The 25,483-nt window shown below is 43.0% G+C and overlaps 1 protein-coding gene across 2 annotated transcripts in view; it reads left to right on the forward strand.

Moving 5' to 3' along the window:
- The first annotated feature begins 9,572 nt into the window (after positions 1-9,572).
- Positions 9,573-25,483, forward strand: part of OTUD4 (OTU deubiquitinase 4) — a 62,492-nt gene continuing 46,581 nt past the window's right edge. The window contains exons 1-6 of one of the 2 annotated variants that reach the window (XR_012803845.1): positions 9,573-10,163; positions 14,698-14,781; positions 15,649-15,699; positions 21,587-21,633; positions 22,214-22,286; positions 23,013-23,094. Coding sequence is in view for 1 of the 2 variants with exons in the window: in XM_075614188.1 (XP_075470303.1) it covers positions 10,008-10,163; positions 14,698-14,781; positions 15,649-15,699; positions 21,587-21,633; positions 22,214-22,286; positions 23,013-23,094 (493 nt within the window). In the remaining variant the exon portion in view is untranslated. The remainder of the gene's footprint in view (positions 10,164-14,697; positions 14,782-15,648; positions 15,700-21,586; positions 21,634-22,213; positions 22,287-23,012; positions 23,095-25,483) is intronic. The other variant, XM_075614188.1, reaches the window with a different exon arrangement.

Genomic DNA, 25,483 nt, shown 5'->3' on the forward strand with positions numbered 1-25,483 from the left:
CTCCAACCCCAGACCACGACAATACGGACTTCCACTATTCTGATCTCTCCAACCCCAGACCACGGCTACCGGACTTTGACTATTCTGACCTCTTCATTCCAAGACCCCGGCAAGTATCAATTAACCCGCTCTCTCCAACCCAGACCCGGCTACGTTTGACAACCCGCCTACCAGGCACGCTTCCGCTGCTGTGGGTGCGTGGTTTGCTACTTCCCCACCTCAGTACCGGGGTCTTGTCTTGCTCGTGGGCAGCACAAGCGTTACAGGACTTTACTTCAGAAATTCGTCAATTGGTTTGAAAATGTGTTTGATTATATTATATTGTATGTAATAATATAGGCTACCCTATGTCCATTGAGGTATATACCAGATTCTGGTCCTCTGTATATCTTATAATTGGGTAAAATTATTATATAGCCTTTTTATCTTACACATATTAAGGTGCATACTTTAGCGCTACTTTATTGTTTGTGTCTATATATATATATACACACACACACACACACACACACGTGTTTGACTGTAAAACTAATTTTTATTTAATTTTCTAGTAATTTTATAATACAGAGTCCTCATGATTGAAGAGGAAAAACATAATAGTATAAAGCAGGCCTGCACAACCCGTAAAGTGAGAAGGGTCGAACTGCTCCAAGGAAAAAACTTTGGGCCGCTCAGGTAAAATCATCATTATCATCTCTCCTCCAGCACCTCTCATCATCATCATCCTCATATCTCCCCCAACACCCCTCATCATCATCCTCATATCTCCACCAGCACCCTTCATTATCATCCTCATATCTCCCCCAGAACCCTCACTATCAAGCTTTGCGATACTCCCCACCTATCTCTCATACCCCCATCTCTCCCCCTCACCCACACACAATACTCCCCCTCCACATCAAACACACAATAACCCCCTGCACACCACACACATCCTACCCCCCCTGCACCTCACATCCCTCTCCCCCCTGCACCTCACATCACTCTCCCCCCCATGCAACTCACACAACTCCCCCCCTGCACCTCACATCACTCTCCCCCCTGCACCTCACATCACTCTCCCCCCGCACCTCACATCACTCTCCCCCCGCACCTCACATCACTCTCCCCCCGCACCTCACATCACTCTCCCCCTGCACCTCACATCACTCTCCCCCCTGCACCTCACATCACTCCCCATGCACCTCAAATCACTCCCCCCCTGCATCACACAACTCTCTCCCCTGCACCTCCAATCACCCCCCCTGCACCTAGTATGACCCTACCCTGCACCTCCAATGACCCTCCCCTGCACCTCCAATGACCCCCCTTGCACCTCCAATGACCCCCCTTACACCACCAATGACTCCCCCCTGCACCTCCAATGACCCCCCCCCCCCCCCACCTTGGTTTGCTGCGGAGGCAGCAGGCACGGAAGTGCCTCAATGCTAGAGCGCGCTTCCGCTGTGGCTCGAGGGGGAGAGCTGGTTTCTGGGGGAGAGCGGGCTCTTTGGGGAGCGGGAGAGTGGACTCGAGAGGGAGGGGTAGAGAGGACTTGGGAGGGAGGGGGACAGCGGAAAGCCGCCGCGGCCGCACAGTAAGTGCAGGCGGCCCGCGGGCCGCTTGTTGTGCAGGCCTGGTATAAAGTATTTACATAAAGATAATATCATGTATTACAATATATTACAAAGTGCATATATAAAGTATAATGTATAGTATTAATGTGTGAAAAATGTATTATCTCTGATTAAGAGAAGTAGACATTGTAATCTAAAGTGATGTAAATGTGTAAACTTATGCAGAACGTAAAAATTGTATTATTCCCCGCATCATCGATTATGTCATTATTAACTGGGATGGAGAGGAAATATCTATATATCGATTTTTGTGGGTAAATTAAATACCAATCAATTTAATCTGAGATTTACTTTGGATACCTCTGTAGATAAGGTACATTTCTTAGATCAGGAATTTTTTATTACGGACGATATGATTCAGAGTAGTACATCCTTTAAGGAGGTTTATGTGAATTCATATCTGGATCCAACAAGTAACCAGGATACCTGATGGATTCATAATATCGCATACAGTCAGTTTCTATGTCTCAGAGGAATCGAGATTCCTAGATCAAGCACATTTTTTCAAAGATAAATTTAAGCAGAAATAATACAAAGTATTGTAGAAGCCTTTAAACGAGCACACAGACAGGATCGGAAACTTCTTTTAGGATATAAAGTTAGGAGGAATTATCCGAATAGACACTCTGGTCAGACAGTTTTACAGTCAGAGAATACTACTTCTATGGTGGATAAATGTATTAGGGGAACAGATACCTCTGTTGTTACTCCTCAAGCTACCAACTATGAGACCCCTTCTTTCATCCCTCAATATAACGGAGCTCACTGTAAAATCAGAAATATTCTAACTCATCATTGTAATGTTTTCCAATTAGACCCTGTCCTAGGGAATAGTCTACCTTCACAGCCAAAAGTCATCTTTAGTAGGGTTAAGAGTCTAACAAGCGTTTTGGCTCCCAGTATGATTTAGTCCTCTACTGGTGCCGCTGGTGTGCCCACGTTCATTAAAGTGTCCAAACCTAAGGGCCGTTATAAATATTCAGGGTATAAGGCCTGTATGTTTATGAGACCATCCAAACAGTTTCTATCCAAGTTGACTGGAGAGGGTTTTGATATTGGTACTTTAATCAACTGTAACACCAAGTTTGTGGAGTATCTCCTACAATGTGATTGTGGTTTGTAATACGTGGGGAAGACCATTTGGAAATCTCAAAATAAGGATTTTTGAACACCATAGAAATATTAAAAACATCAACAAAAACTTTGTAGATAAAGTCTTCACTTCTAGAACACTTTGAGGAGTCACCAATGTGAACCACAGGCCCTGCACTTTTCGACTATTGAATCTGTGATGAACGATATTTGTTCTAATAACAAAGATCTAACACAATTACGGATATGGAGCAATTTTGAATTTTCAAATTGCATACCAAATATCCATGGGGATTCAATGACACTATAGATATTACGCTGTTTTTTAAATAGTTCTTCCATTTTTTGCCCCCCCCCCTTTTTTTTTTCTTTATTTGTGTGCTCTTGTCTACTTATTATTGTCCATTTGTTGTTCAATTTATATTTTTTTTAGTTTTCGAACGTTGTTTGTCTGTATTTTTTGACCTCGTGATCTTTGAATTTTAACAGGATCATTCCCCTCTTCACACCAGTATATTTTTTGATTTTCATGATAACATATTTAAAGGGATACCATTATTACGTTCTGCGTGTTTACATCACTTTATATTATAATGTCTACCTCTATTAATCTGAGGGTTGTGTATTAATTAATACATTTTTCACTCATATATTAATATGTAGAAGATTCAATCACTTTACATGTGCACTTTGTTTGCACTCTGTAATATAATGTAATACGTGATTATCTTTATGTATTTACTTTACTTTATACTATAATATTTCCCTCTTCAATCACGAGGACTCTGTAATCTACAATTACTATAAAAGTACCTAAAAATGAGTTTTTCACTTAAACACTCATGTATATATATTCTTATATGTATATGACCAATCCACTTCATAATAAATTATATCATTTTCATTCTTAACACATGGAAAATGTCATTATAATTATGACCCTGTTTGGATACAAAGGGATTGAAACATTTGTTATGTGATGAAATATGCTGCACCTGGATTGTTCCAATAAATCTGTGAGTTTCAGCCAATCCACTACTCACTGTGGATATTTAAAAGTGAGAGTAACTGTGTGACCTCAACCCCTGATGAAGCACGGCTGCGTGCAAAACGCATTGAGGTTTTTGCGGCAGTGTTTGTCATCATGCCTGTACTGTCATCTGTACAGACAGACAATCCTCCAGTCTAGGTTTCCCTGGATAGTTGTCGACCCGATGCACTCGGTCCCTGCTGCTGGATTACACCTATGCACAACAGGACTCACCCTTTTGGAGCTCTGTATCTTGTTTTCAATTGTAAGTTGCAGTTACTTCTTTCCTGATTACTTATCCCTGGTGTGCTCGGTCTTTATGGCTTAATGGTATTTTATTTTTATTTGAAGATACACAAGAAGAAAATTCACGTGTTCTGATCCCAAAACACACCTCCGTTAAATTCTGATTTTCATATTACCTGGGTGAGACTTTTGTACTATTTGATTGAAACAACATAAAGTGATAAATCAGCTACTGTGTTGATAGTTTTACGACTTAGAAAAAGAAAAAAACTACCTTTCGCTTTGATAGAGGATGTAGAAAGGGTTCCCAATGTGATTCCCCTGGACCTCATTGGGAGTTGGCGTTTCCCGACTTGTGGTGGCAGTAGAGTACCTGATGTCCGGGATTGCCACAGTACAGGCCGAGACCAGCGTTAAGTCTATGCTGTTTCTCGTAGGATGACATCTTGTTGCCCCCAAGTTGCATAGGCTCTGGGATGTCTGGTGGAAGAGGTTCAGCTGTACCAGCATAAGAAGAAGGGGACCTCGAAGTAAGCTGCCGATAATGGGATCTTTCAGCTCTCCTGCAGTCGTTGATCTACGCGAACACATATGGCGATGAGTTCGAGATCGGTAGGACATTTGTGTGCCACGAGCTCAACCTTTAAAGTCTCAGTAAGACCGTGCCAGAAGGTGGCTGCTAACGTCTCGTTATTCCATCTGGTCTCAGCGGCTATAGTGCAAAACTCCAAGGCATATCTGGCCACCGATTGACTTCCATGAGAAATGCGAAAAAAGAAGCGGCAGTTACCTTGCGACTAGGCGTATCAAAGACTCTGCGGAATTCCCGGGTAAATTGTCCGATATCCTGAGTGAGATCCAATCTTCGTTCCCAGATGGGGAAAGCCCAGGCCAGGACATCATCAGTGAGTAGCGATATAATGTACACCACCTTGGATTTTTGAGAAATTAATCGAGAAGGCATTAGTTCGAACTGTATGAAACACTGATTCAAAAAGCCCCTGCACCCATGGGGTTCACCACTATAACGGTTAAGTGTGGGAAGTCGAGGTTCAGAAGAGGACATAGGCGTGGGAGCAGCAGTTGCAGCAGACGGCCTCGGAGGGACAGGACTAGGAAGAGAGGCTTGTACCCGGTTAGTAAGAGACATGAGATTCTGATGCAACAATTCCATGCGATGGTCATTTTGCTCAAAATATTTATCGATTTTAGAAAACATGCTGGCGTGCGTGCTCAAGACTCGCCCCACTTCAGCGGGGTCCATGTTTGTGGGGCTGAGCATACTGTAACGGAATGCTCACCACAAACAAGGCGTGACAGTGAGGCCGAGGTGGGGATTTGATATAACACCAATCCACAGCCACGTGGGCGCGTCTGGAGTGTAGATTGGTCGAGGTAGGAGGTCTGGATGGTCAGTAATACTTGCCGAGGTCGGTGTTGGAGAGTAGCGGATGGTAGGAGGTACTTAGCCATGGTCTGGATTGGAGAGAAGCGGATTGTCGTGGTACTTTGCCGTGGTCAGTATTGGAGAGAAGCGGATCGTCGAGGTACTTTGCCGAGGTCGGGATGGAGTGGTGCGCGTTGTTGTTAGCCAAGGTCAGGATAACAGAAGAGCGGAGTCCTGAGGAGTAGCCAAGGTCAGAAGCAAGGAAGAAGGAGCAAGGAGCAAGACAAGACTGTGGAGGCAAGATAGCAGTACTGTAAACACTTTGCACACAGGAAGGTTTATGCTCAGCTGATGAGCCAGTGGGCCGGCTGAGCATATAAGGAGTACAGGGACCAATGAGGACAAGGTGTAAGGAATCGGGGAACACGTCCTTTACGACGAGTTCCCTCCTTACCTGTCTTACCTCAGACCTCCGCTCTGGCACCAGTGTTTGCGCGCACTCCCGCTCTGCTTACAGAGCGCACGTGCAACTCTTCTAGTGTGCCACGGAGCTTAGCTCCACCCCCTCAGACGCGCCGCGCTTCTCACACGCGATGCGCACACGTGATGACGTGCACCGCTCCCCAGCTGTGTGGCGAGTATTCAGTTAGCCCACTTGTCTCCTGCAGCCAATCCTGCTGCCGAGCATCCGCTCCGCCTCCTTTCCTACTGGTTCCTGTTTCCGATAAGTACCCTGCAGTTCCTGTCATACCTTGCTGAGCATAACCTCTTGTAGCCTTGAGCTCCTACATCCATGTGCCCTGCTCCTTGTCTTGTCTTTTTCTTGCAGTTAAACCTTTGTGTACCGACCCGGCTTGTCCTTGGAATATCTCTGGCTATTGACCCCGGCTTATCCTCGACTGCTGATCTCTCCAACCCAGACCATGGCTATACGGACATCTACTATTCTGACATCTCCAACCCGAGACCACGGCTATACGGACTTCCACAATTCTGATCTCTCCAACCCCAGACCACGGCTAATGGACTTTGACTATTCTGAACTCTATACTCAAAGACCTCGGCAAGTATCGACTAACCCACTGTCTCCAACCCAGACCCGGCTACGATTGACAATCCGTCTGCCAGGCACGCTTCCGCTGCCGTGGGTGCGTGGTTTTCTACCTTCCCACCTCAGTACCGGGGTCCTGTCTTGCTCGTGGGCAGCGCAAGCGTTGCACAAGGCAGGAAGAGGCGAGACCATGAGAGGCTGACTGGATGCAGGAGACAGGTGTGGGGAGGATCCCAGAAGCGGAGAGGGGACGCGGCTCATGCACAGCTGACCACGCGCCGCGCACTGATGACGTTGCCGCGTGGGCAGAGTCTGGATGCGTGACCGGAGGGGACAGTACTTATGTCCGACCGGGATGTGCGCACGCCCCTAGCCTTGCGGCTAGTCCCAGGACCAGCAAGAAGAGTGTTAGGAATGACAGAAGGAGCAGGGGGCTCGATCACGGGTTGAGGTGGGCACTAAGTGCGCCACGTATGGCACGATCACGGATCCTGACACTTTCTTGACATTTAAAGTCTGCCTAAATATATGAAAGACTTTTATTTCACTAATACTTAGACAGACACCATTTTCACCGGCGTCTGTGTACTTCACATACACGCCTGCATAACAAATGACAGCCTAACGTCTATTTTTGCAGGAGAATCTGTCATTTGTACCCCTTAATCATGAAGAGTGTGGTTTGATTTGATTTGTGTTATTGAAATGCCAAATGCGTACCTGTTATTAGTCAGAATAGGTGTAAGGGCAGGATATCCTACTTTTAATAAAGCCCTCCAACTATGTGGTGACCGTTTGTCACCTCTGTCTGGTATGTATAAGTGATAATTCAAGAATGTTACCGTTTTCTTTGAGGCTATCAGCCCAGGATCTGGCTATCGTCCCTAGCCTTTTAAAATACATATATTTCACATGTAGTGGTCCATCAGTGATAGCAAAGGGCACTGCGGATTTGAGCAAAATAAACTCATTTATTGAGCCAACACTTGTGTTGGCTCAATAAATGAGTTTATTTTGCTCAAATCCGCAGTGCCCTTTGTTCCTTCATTCATCTGTCTTGGACTGATTGCAGGCTTTCATGCAAACATTGGAGCACCGGTAATTGTATGTTTTTTCCATTTTTGAGGTGTGCTGCATCACTCTATTTGTTCTGGACCATCAGTGATAGCCCCACGTCCAGCACCCAATTAAGCCCGCTTTGTAGATCAGCACAGACAAGGGTCTTGACCTGTCATAAACATAATTTCTTAGACAAACTGTAACCACATTAACCTCTGAAGCACCAGATTGATTAAAATACTTCATATTCCCCACCATTTTAATTACATGTTCTTTTCTATAATATGTGAGGGATAAGGAAAAGATAAAAGCAGTACAATCCACAGCTAACTCCAAGTTACAATAATTGCAAACACTGGGAGTTATGTATTAATCTCCCAAATGCAAAGTGGAGGAAAAAAAAAAAACTATGCACCATATATATTAAACAAAAAACAAATATACTATATTCCAGGGGAGTGCAAACTTTTGCTGCTGCACCCCCGTCTTGCCTGCCCCGGTGCTCGTGCCCTCCCCCTACCTTGGAGTTGCATTTGACGCTGCGGGGTCATGTGACATCACATGACCCCGCGTTGCCATAGCATTGCGTCACAGACGTCTGAATCACGGTTTTGCGCACCCCTGCTATATTCCATTGGTTCTCAACCTTTTTTTGAGTATGGGCACCCCTGGAGGATTTTAAAAATCTCGGACCACCCCTGCTCATAAGACCACAATCAACTGTTCTCACTCACACTTCATACTCACCCTTATTTTCAACACTCTCCACATTCACTACTTGTCACAATTCATATTCACCATTATTCTTAACACACTCTGCATTAACCTCCCTTGTCACTCATCCATTTTCTCAAAATGACACCCCTTCTCACATAGCACACATCACCTTTCTCTATCACCGCTGTGCTCAAACTGGGGGCGCAAGATTTTCTAGGGGGCACGGCGGTTACAGAGGCCCCACGCCATTCCCCAAGACATTTAAATTTAATGCAAGGGGAGGCGTGAGGCCTCTGTAACGTCCCTTACCTGCTGCCAGCCGGGTCTTCGGCAACGCGGCTTCAAATGTGACGTGTCGCCATGACAACGTGCATCAAATGACGCTGCGGGGTCATGTGACGTGACGTCACATGACCCGCAACGTCATATGACGCCAGGTTCTAAGCGGAGGGGAGGGCGGGGCGCAAACGCTGGGGCTCCCAGACAGGGGGGCACACACCAAAAACTTTGCGCACCCCTGCTCTATCACACACTCCACATTCATGGCAGGGAGGCTGTGATTCACCTTTCTTTTCTCTGCTCTGTGCCAGACAGCACAGAACCCTAGTTGAGAGACACTGCTCTATTCTTTGTTAATTCTGGTGTATTTTTTGCTCTTTATTTCCCATTTACGAGACTTTGATGCATAAATCCCCACTATCAGGATAAACCTGTAAAACTATTTAAAAATATTGATATTTGTCATCAAACCTACAGTTTGTGTACATGCAGCATACTAGCTAACCCTTCCTAATATTGTGGGAGACTCCCTTATAAATTGCTGAAAAATAGGATATATTTTTCACTTATGTTCCCTGAAAATGAAATTCCCTTAATTCAATGTAAAAAAGGCAACAACAAAAAAATCACACTAAACCTCCCCAAAAATGTTTTGTATGTCAGTATGACATGCAGTGCAAACCTGTGTATCTATAGCAGGGCCTTTCAACATGCGGCCCAGGGCCAAATCTGTTCAGCAAAGGGCTTCAATAGTTATCTAACTTCACCTTCAATTGTTATCTAACAATTGAAGTTGATCACCATTATGTGCATTCTTCATTATAAATGTTTTTTTCTTATGATGCGCCCCTCTCTCCCCTTTCCTTTCTGCATCCCTCTGAAAAAGGTTTGTGAAAATAATAATAATACAAATAGAAGTTTAAAATACTCTTGAATCCCTTCTTCCGCTAATAACTCCTTTTTAGGATCTGCCCCCGGTAGAATACTCGTTGTAGAGCCCTGCTGTTCAGCATCTAGATATCTGTGTGTGTATGTCTGGGACTTGTAGTCCTGTGTGTGTGTGCAGCTCTGCGCCTGCCCAAGGTGATCCCAGCACTTCCTGCTCCTCCTCCTCCTGCACACACTGCTCTCAGCGCCCTGCCCCGGACACTCACCAAAACTGAAAACAAAACTTTTTTTTGTGTCCAGAGAACACTTTCGTTTCTTCGGCATTTTTTTTTTTGATGCCTATTTCCCTTTCAGCTGCATCAGAATAGCTGCCACCAGCAATGCGCTGGGGGTCCTTGCTTGCTGGTGCACAGTAGCAGGGGGCCCTGTCTGTCATCTCCTCCTGGCACTGCACGTGGAGACCTGTGCATGCCACCCTATGCCCCTCTCATGCTCTCCAGAGACAGACTCCCTGCGGGTTTCATGCCACTTTCCCCTCCTGCCGTGCCCTCCCTCTGCCATGCAGGTTAGATAACGAGCAGCAGTGTCTGTGCTTTTGTTTCAGTTGGAATTTGCCTTCCTGGAGGTGAACAGGCAGCAGGGATGGAGGGGCACAGGGACACTGCCGGCTGTGCCAGGGCTAGTGGTGCCTGCAGCCAGGAAGAGGCTGCTATGGACACACACCTGAGGTCTCAGGGGCTGTACAGGAAGAGGATTGCCAAGGATGGCTCATGTCTCTTCAGGGCAGTGGCTGAGCAGGTACTTGTCATCATTATACCCTACATCATGCTACCAACCCAAAATGCACAAATAACATACCAGGGAGTAGACAAATTACAAGTGGAGGGGGTAAATATAAAGCCCCCCCCCCCCCTCCTCATACCCAGGTAGATATAGGTTATGTGCCATTCTACCAGATTCAGACATTACTAGGTATTTTTTTAAATAATATTGCTTCCTTATAATATATAAAATCTTTAGTTTTATTATGTTTTGAAATACAATACATCTGTTATTCTACCATTATTATGGATAGTTGTTTAAATATTTTCATTTATTGTGAGAGTATAGGTTTTTATTTTTCAATGATTGTATTGACATTATTGGAGTTTATTTGATTATCTTTTTATTCTTGCTTAATTATTGGTGATTTTATGATTTTACTATTATTGTCGTATTGTCATTTTCTTTACTTTTTATAATACTTGGTACTATTTGTATGAGATTTTTTAGATCTAATGATTTCATATCGAGCATTATTATTCACATGTTCACTGTGTAGGCCTGCAATGCTTTGCAAAGAGATTAATATTATTAGAAATAATATATTGATATTTTATAGTGCTATAATTACAAAGTAGTATTGTTAATAATAGTATTTTTTTGACCATTAAATTATACTGTCTTACTGATCAAGCATTATTCTTATCACTAGAATTTTTGTTAGCAGTGTTGATAATGAGGTTATTATTGAATTGAGGCTATTGTCAATACTATGATTGATTCCATTTACATTGTAATCTCAGGCAAGCCGTAGACCCTCCGTTCCTATTGTAATCGGCCTGCATCCAATTGTTATTTTGGCTGTTGCTCCCCCATTTTACCACGCTGTGGAATGTGTAGGGACTATTACCATAGTACTATTATTAGTACATGTAGTAGGCACACCCAGGCAAATGGTACATTTATTATTTATCTTTTAAGCACCATAACAAAAATGTGCAGACTCATATAAGCAGCGCTCCAAAAATGTCAGAGACTCATCAGACCAAAAAAATTGTCACTTATTCACCTTTTAGGGTTCCGTGGAGCTGCCTGATCAGACGGAAAGACCACGGGTGATCTTTGGTCTTTCCTGCACCGTGAAGCAGCTTCACAGAACCAGCACCCATTTTTCAATTGTCTAGGACGAATGGCATTTTATGAACCCTGCACATAGAATGAGATTGAACTACAGGCAGTGAAATGTTTTCTACGTTAAAACAAATCGATGCGGTGGAGGGTGATTCCTTTTTCCGCGACTCCAAAATGAGGCTTCTAAACTAAGTTGTCTAATTATCAGTCTCCTATGCGCAAACCTGGGCAAAATTGGAGCAACTAGCCACCAAATTGATAAAATAAGAGAAATACAGATGAAAGCAGCGGGATGTTTTTCTTTGATAAATTAGGTACAGTTTATATTTTTGGGGTCCAGTTTTGCCCCAGATTTGCAGTTGGGAGACTTTAACAAATAAAACAACCATTGGGAGAATAATCCAAGATATTGCCATGCGCAGGTTTGATTTCAAGAATCTAGTGATGATTAAAGTCAAGGGTTTGAGGCCCTCAACCCTACTTGAACATGTATGCTAGTGGTTACCAAGTATGGGTTCTATGTAGCAAGGCAACATTTGTGCAATTCTGTGGTAAAAAATAGTTATTGATATGTAAGGTGCCAATCTTTTGCCCCAGAATTGCACCACTTTTGCGTTGGTGCATAGATCCCCTTATTTTGTTCTTTTCCATCATAACAAAGGAACAGATCTTACCGCCATCGCATGTTTACAGGTCTGTCAGTATTTACGGCATATGTACTTTTTTACTTGATTTGCACTCTTAACTCTACAAACACCCTTATTGCGTAACCATAAAGCTTTTTATAGCTTTACTGCTGCTCCAACAACCAGAAGCTTAGAAACCACGGGAGTGAGATGCACCACTTTGTAGGTCCTTTCTGTATCGCCAGTGGCACTCATACCACTTATGGTTTGCTTCATTTGATTAGACCTTGAAGGACCTTTTTTATGGAGATCTTGAATAAGGTGAATGCCAGCTATGAGTACTGCATATAGCTGCTCTTTGGTCTCCCATGATGGCATTAACCTTGAGGGTCCTTGTGATGTCCGGTGTTTTTTCGCTTGTTTCTTGAAGGGCTCGGCCTCCACAGCTCACAGTTTCTGACGTCCATGCGGGGTCGTCACCATCGCGACAGTAGTGATCACATGGTTGTGTTGTCAGATAAGTGCAATGGACCTTTGTAAACGAGTCCATCCCTGGAACTGTAAAATAACAACTCTCTGCAGAGAAGGCACTGTCAGAGCAGCTGAACCCGTGTCTGCTTTCCACTCCAGGACAAAAATAAAGCTTTATGAAAATGTATTAACACTTAATTGTAGAAGTCCATCAGGTCCAATACATGTGGTTTATTCAATTGCTTGATGAGACAATTTCACATTTTTTAAATCTTTCTGATGAGAAAACTTGATCCATTTAGCACTTACAAATGCTAGTAAAATAATCAGAGGCAAAATAGAAATAATATCAGCATTGTAAAACTTATTGGCCCAGAGACAAAGCATAATCCGAGCTATCGCACTCAGAATCAGCGATGCCAGCCATTAAAGTCATTGTCAGATATAACCTATTTAGGCTCTGGCACGGATCGTGCATTGATGATTCCTGACCGTTGAGAACTTTTAAGGTCCTTGCCTTATTCTTTAATGTTTGCTTACTTTGATAAATCTCAAATGATGTCGTTTTCAGCGTGTGTGTATACATATTTGTCTGTGTATCTATCAATTTAGCTGTATATATGAACATATAGAGGGAGATATAGTTTTTATATAGAGCTATTGATGTTTTACAGAGATAAACATTATAATATGGGAGGTCTCAGTCACAGCGTAGGATCTTATGGGGTTTATTTACAGGGTACAAATCAGGAACAAAACATAAACAAAGAACCTAACTCCACTTTGGGGAGTACTGACTTAAGCTGAGTCCATGGTCAGCGCTTATCCGCTGGCCCGTGCTGAGGCGCGCTGACGCTTGTCAGTGAGCCCCTGCAGCCACAATGAGAGCGGCTTTAGCAGGGGCTCGCGCACGTTTCCGCAGGCGTGCGGAGGCATAGCTCTTAAAAAACCAAGAACCTAACTCCACTTTGGGGAGTGCTGACTAATGCCGAGTCCCCGCTGACGCTGAGCGCGCTCATGCTTGGAGAGCGCTCCAAGCATGAGCGCCGGGTGTCCTGGCATTTACACGTGGGGGGGGGCATTGCGGGTAGTTGAGCGCGCTAGAAAGTCTGTTTTTTTGTTTACATAAGCGCCGGACGCGGGTGAGCGCATGAGCGGGGACTTACATATATAGATATATGTAAGTAACCGCGGAAAGCGCCGCGCTCAGTGCTAGCGGGGACGCAGCCTAATCCATCTTAGTCGCTGACTAACTGTGGGAGAGCTAAGCTCTTTCCCCACCTTGCACTCTGTACCTATGGACAAGCAGCAGCTCCCCTTGCAGTCTCACAGGGCTGTCTGTGTATGCGCCTTCAGATCAGCGCAGCAGCAAACGGTCTGTCTTGCCTTTTACCCCGAACCTCATCAATTAAGGCTCATATGAGAGGGAAGGGAACACACCCTGGAAGGTGCTGGGTCCTATGTACCTCTCCTCAAACACCTTCTGCTTGAGCACATCACAAATATATAAATATTTATTTCTGCATGCGTTTTACCAGTAGTGTTTCCTTGTAGCAGCAGAGGATTGAACACCAGTAGCTGTGCTGAATTTCTGACTAATATGTGGAGCTGTACCCCTGTGCAGAGCAATACATTGCAAGCCCACCTGATCTGTAAAGCGCTTCAGTAAATAAATGTGCGGTCCCATGTTCTCAGCAAACAAACTTGTTTTACACATTTGCTTTTTATTGTTTCCACTTTCCCCAGAGCACATTTTCAATGATAAATACTGGCAGTAGTTTTTTATTTTGGAGCAATATTTATGCAAAATAATTTGTGATGGTCTCAAAAATGGCCACTGTTGTGAATTTTCAAACAGTGCTTTACGGCTCAGCCCTGATTAAACGTAGCTATAAACATTCTTTCTGTAGTAGGTAGTAGTCTTTGACTTGATTGCTAAGGAAGTTGGTATGTATTGTGGTTATGCTGTTACAACATAGACTTGATGGACAAAAGAAGCTATTCGTCATATACATATTTAAATAATGTACTTAACGAACAGTAAAAAGTACAAATTGTAAAATATGTTGTAAAAGGCAAAGTTATTTTACCTTATTGCACTTCCATTTATACTTTGACATGGGACTACACATTTTTAATGGGTGAACCAGCTTAACAAAGACCTGTTGGAAGAGGCGGTTATGTCTGCAATGCTGTTTTGTGTGGAATTTGATCTTTAGAAGGAGGTATTCCCTCCCCCTAATTTGCAGTCACAGCAAAGTAGATAGTTAGATGTTTGCTCTCATGAATTCTCATCCAACCATAACTAGCAATAAAATATGTTTTCCCTGCTTTATTCGTAGGTTCTGCACTCCCAGACACAACATCTGGAGATCCGGAAATCTTGTATAAATTATCTGCGTGCAAACAGAGGGCAGTATGAAGCGGTGAGTAGGACATTGATTTACTCAGAATGTTCCTGTTGCTGCAAGTTGTAACTCTGTCTTAATCCATCAAGCTCTGTTAGGATTTAACATACCCAAAAGGGTGTTAACTTCTATTCAAGTCAACAGAAGTTAACACCTGTTCGAGTGCATTAACACACAATGGAGCATGATGAATAACGCCATAAGGCTACGGTCCCGCTGCGCGTGCACAGCGCTTCACTGCGGTCTGTAGGCAGCTATTTAGGCGCTGGGGCGTGGCCAAAACGGGTCGGGTGGCCGCGGCAAGGCCAGGGGGTGCATTTGGCATACTACATTCCCTTCCTTTACACTATGTCCATTGGTACTGTTTTACAGTCCGTTCATTGTTTTCAGTGTAGTGTGTGTGTGATATTTATGCATGGCATACGTTACTTTTTTACATATGGCGCCCACCATATGCTGAGTGCTTTACTGTTGGAGCACACATAGAAATAACGAAACATAGATGGAGAACAGTATTAAATATAAGTGTGAAGAACAGGAAATGGGAAACTGCAACAAAGAGATTACAATCTAGTGTTTTTACAGAGATTAGTGTTTCACTCATACAGTGCTCTTTATGGTGTTGTGTGGTTCAGTGCTATCGCCGCCCTTGTGGCGTTACCTGAACATCATACCTGTTTTAGTGTATCTGCTGAATCTGCAATTGGAACAGTGGAAGAGAATGACCTATTCTGTTTCTGACTCAGAATCCTGACCACGGGATTGCTGTATCCTACCCAGGAGCTGGAGTGTCTGTGGCCCTCTGATGCCATGCATGTGACTGCAGAGAAAGTTATTCATGGACATGTTTGTTAATCCTTATTTTTTTCACTTTCTGTGTTTTAGTTTATTGAGGGGTCTTTTGAAGAGTATTTGAAATGTCTGGAAAATCCGCAGGTATGTAGAATACATAAGCTTTCTAAGGCGATTTTGTTTTAAAAAAATACTTTTGGCTTTAACAAGTAGTCGAAGTGCTTTTTATTCATTTGTGTATTTGTTTGTAAGTACTTTTTCAGCTTAGGAATAGTCATTGAGTTCTCAGTTCCAATTTCTCAGCATTTGATGACGAGAAAATCTCTATAACATATAGATGATAACATTCATACAAGGATATTAAGGTTGGAAAATTGAGCAAGATAAGCTCATGTAGGACATTGTTTAATAAAACACTGCTGAAGCAAAATAGATATATGGGGAGCATTCTGGAAATGTCATGGTGTGTTCTTTAGCGTCCCTATCTGGCGGCCTTCCCTAGAGCAACCACAACCTGAAAGAGACTTGGGTCCTATCTTGGCCCGAGGGGAGGGGGGGGGATCGGAATCTGGCCTAATCCGGGAGCCACTGGCACCCGGACACTACCTTCTCTCTTGGTGTTCCTGCTCCAACTGTCGCAACTGCCAGCAACATTCTATCCTGCATCTGTGGCTCCTTGATCCCTATTGGTTCTCCTGCCCACGTGATATTGCAGCCCCTGAGGCTGCTGGGACTTGAAGTCCCTAGGTCTCCTATGCGGAGCCTGCTCTAAGATGGCCGCCACTCGCGGCCGTACTGCGCATGTGCAAGACTGCTTGGCGCATGCGCCGCGGAGCTCCGGGGACCCGATCGCCACACAGCCCTGCCCCTGACAACCGCAGCCCTACCAGAGTGCTCCCTGCACCCATGCCGGGTACCCGGGTAGATCGGCAGCCGTTCCCCATCCCACAGACCTGAAGGTTGGGGCCTGGCTACAGTTAATATTGACCCCTCACTCGATTGCAATCATATCTATCCCCTACCACCACCCAATAAATATTTTTTTCCCCATGGAAACAACAAAAGACCACCTCTGTCATCAGCAGGTTGATGGTTTTACGATTTAGAAAAAAAACATGATCTAAAAAGACGTTTAAAAGGTGCCTAGGTGTATAAAAGACCACATACTTAGACACACCTGAGTTATACCAATAGATTCAGGCGAGTTTGGTTAATGTGATAAGACTAACTTTGAATGGCATGCTCCTAAATTTAAATGACAAATGGATATCTGTCCCTGCCGACCTCCTAGACATGAAGTGTCTGGCCTTATTGCATTCGTCTCCTTGAAACTATTAACAATATCAATGTTATCATTTAGAATAGAGGTGACATCTTCATTTTAAATAAAGTCCTGCAAGTAAGTGGTGATTTGTGTGTAACCCCCCTCAATGTGATGCACAAGTGATCACTCAAGACTGTCACAGTTTCCTTTGAAAGTGGCTTGTTTATACACGTCAGGATTTAATCCCATCCCTGGCAAAACAAATACCCTTATTTCTAGATTCTATCCGTCCCATACAACACACATGGTACTTTTAGTTGGCCATAAGTGTTAACCTACCAGTTAAGCCCTCTTTGTAGACCTGCACAGACCCAAGGAGCGTCTTGACCTGTCATAAATCCAATATATTGTATTTTTAAGACAATCAGTAAGTATATTCACCCCATAAGCACCAGATTGATTACAATACTTAATATTACCCACGCAGTGGAGCCTCCATTCCTGTACCTTTTTTCATAGACCACGTGGTACATGTTGTTGCATTATTGTGATAGAAAACATTTTTGTGTTATAAAACGATTAGAATGTGATCATTATTATTTACAAAACTAATAACATAAATTGATTTGAAACGTTTTTGAAATTTGAATAAATGTGTATATTACTGTGCATGTCCAAGAATAATTTTCAGCACGGCAATCTGGCAGCGTTTTATGCTATGTCGGACTGCACTTGAATGTTTTTTTTTTTTTTCCGTGAAAAGTGGTTGGTGGTGTAAATAATGACATGGCAGAAGCGACACTGGAAGCAGGAAGCTCCATTAGTTCACATGAGTTTGAGATTGATGATGTCATAGTGTGATGCATAGATTTTTGTAGCCAGACAGACACATGGCATTTGTTTTTCAAGTTATATGTCGAAGAAACATTTTGTTGCAAAAACGGGATCCATCTTTCCTTGGGGTGGTATGTTCCACACACATTTTGGCTGACCTTGTACTTTCAGATAGACTGAACTATTATTTCAGAGGGTAAAGGTCCTATTCAATATGTGCTGAAACGGTTTGCCTCTTGGTCAGGAACATTTAAGCCCTTTTTTAAATAAATGGAGCTGAGCTCTGCCCCCAGCATGGGAGAGACTGCATCACGGCATATTGAATGGGGTCTTGGAGCAGGCTAAGGCCTGGATTACAGTCCGTGCTGGCGCATGTCCGCTCGTCAGCATCGCAGCCGCCTCTCGCCTGTGCGATGTGTGAATATCACTCGTGATTGGCTGAACCGCTCACATGACGCAGCCGTCACTTAAAAAGACAAAAAATGTTTTGTCTTTTCAAAACGCGGCCCAGTTATCGCGCTCCATCGCTGCCACATAGGAATTCATCAATTTGTTGCTGTCGCGCAAACGCCATAGCATGGACTATAATCCCAGCCTAACTAGTGACTTCAGCTATAAGATAAAAGATCATTAATTAATTGGTTTCAAGGAAAGAAATGACACACATGTTAATTCAAGCAGAAAGCAGAATACTGTAAATGTGTATCTGTATAAAACAGGGATGGGGAACCTTTTTTTTCTGCCAAGGGCCATTTGGATATTTATAACCTCGTTCGCGGGCCATACAGACACAGACAGGCAGGCACACGGCAGGCACACAGCAGGCATGCAGGCACACAGAACCTCCCGATCAGGCGCGCGGCGGCCATTTTTTTTTTAAATTAGCGCGACCCCGGTTATAGCAGTTGCCTTAGCAGGGCCAGGCCAAATGATTTCGAGGGCCTTATTCGGCCCTCGGTCCTAACGTTCCCCACCCCTGGTATAAAACAAGGGTAAAATTGTCTATGGAAACAGAGTTTTAGAGGTTGCATCAACAACAAAAAAATGTTTTCAACTTTAAATGTCCAAATTAAGAATGTAATCCTTTCAGCGTTGTTGCATATACATTTCAGCCTAGAACTAGTTGAATTGTTAAAGCAGCCATACCCATTTTTTTTGCTTTTTATGTTTATCTTTATTTATATAGCGCAATCCTTGTACACATACACGACATGATAATATAACACATAATGGGAATAAGCGCTTGAGACATAAAAGTAACATTAGGAAAAGGAGACCCTGCCCCGAAGAGCTTACAATCTAAATAGTAAGTAGGCAGGTAAGTGTGTCTGCAAGGGTCCATGGTCCGTGCATATGAGATTTATAGTATCAGCCAGCGGATCTGCTTATATGCTTTGTTATAGAGATGGGTTTTAAGAAAGGTCCAAAAGGGGGAGAAAGAGGGTGACAGTCGGATAGTGTGGGGAAGGACATTGCAGAGGCGTGGGGCAGTGAGTGAGAGGTTTTAGATGCAAAAGACATCCTTGAGCAGAAAGCAAGAGTCGGGATGGTGTGTATTGAGAAATTAGGGCTGAGATGTAAGGAGGGGCAGAAGAGTGTAAAGTCTTAAAAGAGTGGTGGATAATTTTGTGAGTAATACAGGATGTAATAGGAAGCCGGGAGAGGGATTTCAGCAGGGGAGACGCTGAGACAGATTTAGGAGCACTGGTTAAGGTAATAATAAACCAACAGCATCACAGACTCCTGCATTAACACGTATGACTGAGTGGTGGTAAATAGTTTACTAATACAGGGAAAAGATAAACTGGGGGGTTACTGCTATGTAGAGCAGGAATGTCTCTTAGTGGCATGACTTATATTAGAAAGGAAACTTTTTTTTTTTTTTTTTTCACAGGATGAGGAACACAATTAGGGAGGACCTAAGTCAATCTAATGTGTGGTGATTGGTGTAAGAAGTTCCAATTTTAGGAACTTGGGGTACAGAAACCCCAAGTCAGGATAGGTGACACAGGGAAAGGGTCATACATACCATGGGTGTGATAGCATCTGCGTTGATGTACATCCGAACAAAAACACCAGTTAATTCAAAAGTGACCTGTTTTAGGAAGATATTTTTAACAGGTGTCGTAGTCCTGATGGCCTAGAAGAGTGGCAAATGTCACATTTGTCAAAACGTATGAAAGAGGCTGTGTGCTACAGCACTGGTACCCTTTACTTCAGTAAAGGGGAAATGAATAACAAAAGTGCTCAATGAAACATTTGCTGAATAGGTTATAATTAGCTGTTTAATAATGTCTACATCAGCATTGATTCCAACATTGATTTTAACAGACTGGGCAGTGGTATTGTGTTTTTCCTTTTGTATTTTTTGGTCTTTCTAGTATTAGTGGAGCTTGAATTAAGGCACAGGAATTACGTAAAGTTTGTTTTCCTTGGACTGGTTCTTAAAGTGATTTGAATTTAAAAGACATTGGTTTAGGGATCGATGGCAGAGTTGAGGTCAATTTTTTGATTCTTCAGAGAGGACGATGAGCAGTGGAGTGCTACGTAGTTTAGTACTGGAGCCTCTTGAGTGTCTTTATTGTTAACATTAAAGATGAGTTGGAACAGAATGTGTGTTTTTTATAGAGGTCTTAAAGCTGTAAAGTAGATGCAAGGGAAATGCACTTGCTGGAAGGTTATATAATGGGAGGAACTGCCTCTCGGCAACAGTAATTGAAGCAAATACACTAATCAAATTCAGACTAGATAGAGTACATAGACCACATTATAATATCTGCAGTCCGTTTCCATGTTTTATATTTACGTGTCCTCCCGTGTCGATATATATCTTCATTCTAGTCAATGGGTGTTATCCATGATCAGCCGCTTCGGGATCCGAAAAGTGGAGGAGGGACAACAATGCTCTAGATTTCTAGAACAAGGGACATGGGAATTTAGAAGAGGTAGAGGTTGAAACAATTTTCCACTGTAGTAGAAGTGACTAGCCTTTCATAATGGAATCACAAAAGTTAACAATTGGGGAACAATGGATGAAGATAAACTATAGTATGGTCTATAGCAGGGGTGCACAAACTGAGGGGCGCGCTAGATTTTCTGGGTGGGGGTGAACGGCAGTTATAGAGGTCCCGCGCTCTCCCCCAGGCATCTATAACACACTTGCCTTCCCTTCCAGCGATGCGTTGTCATGGTAACCCGGCATCAAATAACACCGCTGGGTCACGTTACCATGGCAACATGACGTCCCATGACCCCGCACGTCATTTGATGCCGAGCAGGGGTGGGGAGGGGAGGGCGAGGCGCCGAGGTGAGCAGGTAGGGGTGCGCATAGGGAAAATTTTGCGCACCCCTGGTCTATAGTATTGAAGTGAGTAGGTTAAAGTAAATGTAGGTTGTCCAAGTAAGTCTACTTATGTATTCAACTTATGTCTATCAACCTAAGCAGTGGGACATGGCTTAAGTGCTTTGTAATAATATACAAAAGTAATGAGTGTAAATACTATTAATTTCTGTGAATATTCCTAAACCCGCATTTAGCAAATCCATCTCTAAACACATTGTATAAAATGATTATTGCACAAAATGTATTTTAATTGTGCATTGTGTATATATAGTTTATTATTATAGATATTCTTTTAACAGTTATAGTGTATTGTTGTATGTAATGCAATACTCTTTCTGGAGATGTTTATTATAATGCATTTTTCTTATTGGCTTAATCACATGACAAGTCAAGGGTATTTACCCATTCCTTTCTGTTAAAGTGATTACGCAAAGAAATGCATTAGAGGAAGCTGCCGTATTTTACTACTTCTGGCAATTTCTACTCTTAATTCCATGCACTTTGGAATAATGGCAAATTGATGACGCAACTGATGATCATTTTAATTGGATTTCTAATTAATTTTCTTTCTTTCTTTTTTTTCCATCCAGGAATGGGTTGGTCAAGTGGAAATAAGTGCCCTTTCGCTAATGTTTAAGTAAGAGCTATATTTATATTGCAAATTAAAAGAGGGCGGCTAACTTGTTTGAAAAGTGCCCTGTGGCATCTATGACTGCTTTTAATAGGGTTACCATGTAACACACATTGTTTAGAGTTTTTAGTAATTAATTACTGTTTCCTTTAAAAAAAGAAACGCCTACTTTATTAGTTTCTGTAGCTTTACTCCAATATTTATATCAGTGGGTTTGTTTAATGTTCTCATTTATTGCAACATTTGACGTAGATTGCCTGTGGCTGCATTTCCCCTTAGGCTCTGTCCCATGTTGCTTCCACATCCATTCCTTGCTTGTGCCCACAATTACTTAACCATTGTTGTCCGAACATTGTACACACATGCACCATGGGTTAATGAAGCTTGATCAATTTGCAAAATGTACAAGTCGTGTGTTGCAAGTACGAGGAGCACAGGTAACCTGAGGCGAATATGAAAGCTGCAATATACATCCACTGCGGGCTGTACTATGTTATAACCAGTGGCAAATTACTTAAGATCTGCTGCGGACATTTTATGAACATTCTTTGTTTTTATTTCTTTTTTTTTTTTTATATATATATAGGAAAGATTTTATAATTTATCAAGAACCTAATGTTCCTCCTGCTTATGTCACTGAAAATGGCTTTTCTGAAAAGGTGAGTACAGTAGATGCTTCACGTGTTCTGCATTGATTAATGATACCAAAAGGTTAATCAATTAATTGTAGTATAGAAAGAACATGTACAAATGTTGTCTGTGAGAATGTAATTCATATTAAATTATCAAAGTTTTGTGCCACCAACTTTTTGGGCCTTGTAAAAGTGTATATATACCTATAATTATCTTACCTATGTGTTCAATACTGTAGTTTTTTTCAATTTTAGTCTTAGTCTTAGTTATTAAATGACAGTATAAAGAGACCCACCTCATAGGTAAAGTTATGCTACTTTGGAGATATATATGTATGTATGTGTATATATATATATATATATATATAATGTATGTATATATATATATACATATACACATATACATATACACACACACACACACACACACACACACACACACACACACACACTTAAAGCCCTTCCTGGCTGCACATGGGGGACGAATGTTCATGACATAGGGCCCAGCCTGACAGTCCTCACGAAGTACCAGGTATGTCACAAGGGCTCCTGAACTTCCAGTCCTCAGGACGTACCAGGTATGTCACAAGGGCTCCTGGCCTGTCCACCAGCCTTGTCAATGGTGCACTGTAAAGCTTAAATCACCTGAAACTGTCATAGGCCTTTTTAATGGATGCATTTCCCCTTAAAGTCTTCATTATGTTCAACTCTTTCCATGTAATTAATGAGTGTTTCACTTTTTTCCTATTGTAGATATTGCTGTGCTTTTCTAATGGAAATCATTATGACATTATCTACCCCATTGGTTTTCAAGAGCGCGCTGCTTTATGCCAATGTAAGTATCAATGCTATAGGACCTGACTGAATATGTACTTTAGCCTTCTTTGTTGAATCTCAGAAGCAACATTGCCTTCTCTGTTACTTAACAGATGAGTATGTTCTATTGCTTCCCAGAAAGTGTAATGCTTGTTCATTGATGCAGACATTGTATTGTATGTCTTTATTTATATAGCGCCATAAATGTACATAGCGCTTCACAGTAGTAATACATGTTATAATCATATAAATAACAAATAATATATATAACAGGTCATGGGAATAAGTGCTTCAGACATAAAAGTAACATTAAGGAAGAGGAGTCCCTGCTCCGAGGAGCTTACAATATAATTGGTAGGTAGGGGAACATATAGAGACAGTAGGAGGGAATTCTAGTAAGTGCGTCTACAGCTTTATGTATCGTGTCCAGGATAATCCAGTGCTATTCATATGCTTCTTTAAGCAAATGTGTCTTAAGGTGGGTCTTAAAGGTGGATAGAGAGGGTGCTAGTCGGGTATTGAGGGGAAGGGCATTCCAGAGGTGCGGGGCAGAAAGTGAGAAAAGTTTAAGGCGGGAGAGAGCTTTAGATACAAAGGGGGTAGAAAGAAGACATCCTTGAGAAGAATGCAAGAGTCGGGATGGTGCATAGCGAGAAATTAGGGCTGAGATGTAAGGAGGGGCAGAAGAGTGTAAAGCTTTACAAGTGAATTGAGTGTGAGACATGGGATTTGATCGGAAGTCAGGAGAGGCATTTCAGGAGGGGAGACGCGGATACAGATTTAGGAAAGAGTAGAGTGATTCTGGCAGCAGCGTTTAGGATAGATTGTAGGGGAGACAGGTGAGAGGCAGGAAGGCCGGACAGCAGGAGGTTGCAGTAATCGAGACGGGAGAGAATGAGGGCCTGAGTCAGAGTTTTAGCAGTCGAGTAACAGGAAAGGGCGTATCTTAGTTATATTGCGGAGGATAAAGCAACAAGTTTTAGAAACGTTTTGAATGTGAGAGGAGAATGAGAGAGAGGAATCGAGTGTGACCCCTAGGCAGCGTGCTTCGGCTACTGGGTGAATGATCGTATTTCCAACAGTAATGTGGAAGGAGGTAGTAGGGCCAGGTTTGGGAGGAAGTGTAAGGAGCTCTGTTTTTGCCATGTTAAGTTTCAGTCGGCGGATGGCCATCCAGGATGATATTCCAGAGAGGCAAACAGAAACGTTGGTCTGTATAGCAGGTGTAAGGTCAGGGGTTGAAAGGTAAATTTGTGTGTCGTCAGCATCGAGGTGATATTTAAACCCAAAAGATGTGATTAGGTCACCTAGAGAGAGAAAAGAGAAGGGGTCCCAGGACAGAGCCCTTGGGTACCCCCACAGAGATATCAATGGAGGAGGTGTTGGGAAAAGAGACACTGAAAGTACGATGGGAGAGGTAAGAGGAGATCCAGGATAGAGCTTTGTTCCGAATACCAAGAGTATGGAGAATGTGTAAGAGAAGAGGGTGGTCCACGGTATCAAATGCTGCAGAGAGGTCGAGTAATATGAGCAGAGTGTAATGACCTCTGTCTTTGGCAGCATGGAGGTCGTCGGTTATTTTAGTGAGGGCTGTTTCAGTAGAGTGAGCAGTGCGAAGCCAGATTGTAGAGGGTCTAGGAGAGAATAGGTGTTGAGAAAGTGTTGCAATCGAGAGAATACAAGACGTTCAAGGAGTTTGGAGGCAAAAGGCAGGAGGGAGACAGGTCGATAGTTAGAATGATAGGTAGGGTCAAGCTTGCTGTTTTTGAGTAATGGTATAACGGTTGCATGCTGGAAGGAGGATGGAAAGGTACCAAAGTAGAGGGAAAAGTTAAATATCTGTGTGAGAATAGGGATTATAGAAGGAGCAAGAGGTTTTAGGAGATGAGAGGGAATGGGATCAAGAGGGCAAGTGGTAGAGGGAGAAGAGGAGATCAGCAGTGACACATCCTCCTCAGAGATAGTGGAAAAAGAGTCAAGAAAGGCAGGAGGAGAGTTAGGAAGCGGTGTGGGATGGGAGGAGGCAACAGATGGGATGTTCTGCCGTATGGATTCCACCTTTTCCTTAAAAAAGTCAGCAAAGTCCTGAGGGGAGATGGAGGAAGAAGAGGAGGCAGCCGAGGGTGGTCTGAGTAGAGAGTCAAAGACAGAAAAGAGTCGGCGTGGGTTATACTTGTGTGTGTTGATTAGTGAGTTTGTTTAGCCTGAGAGCGGGCAGAGTTGAAACAGGACAGCATAAATTTGTAGTGAATGAAGTCTGCGAGCGTATGAGATTTCTCCCAGAGGCGTTCAGAGGAACGAGTGGAGGAACGCAGCATGCATTTGTGGGAGTTTAGCCAGGGTCTGGGGTTAGAAGGGCGAGGACGGCAGAGAGAAAGCGGGGCATGAAGATCAAGAGAGGAAGATAA

The sequence above is a fragment of the Ascaphus truei genome, chromosome 1 (assembly GCF_040206685.1).
Source record: "Ascaphus truei isolate aAscTru1 chromosome 1, aAscTru1.hap1, whole genome shotgun sequence".
NCBI lineage: Eukaryota > Metazoa > Chordata > Amphibia > Anura > Ascaphidae > Ascaphus > Ascaphus truei.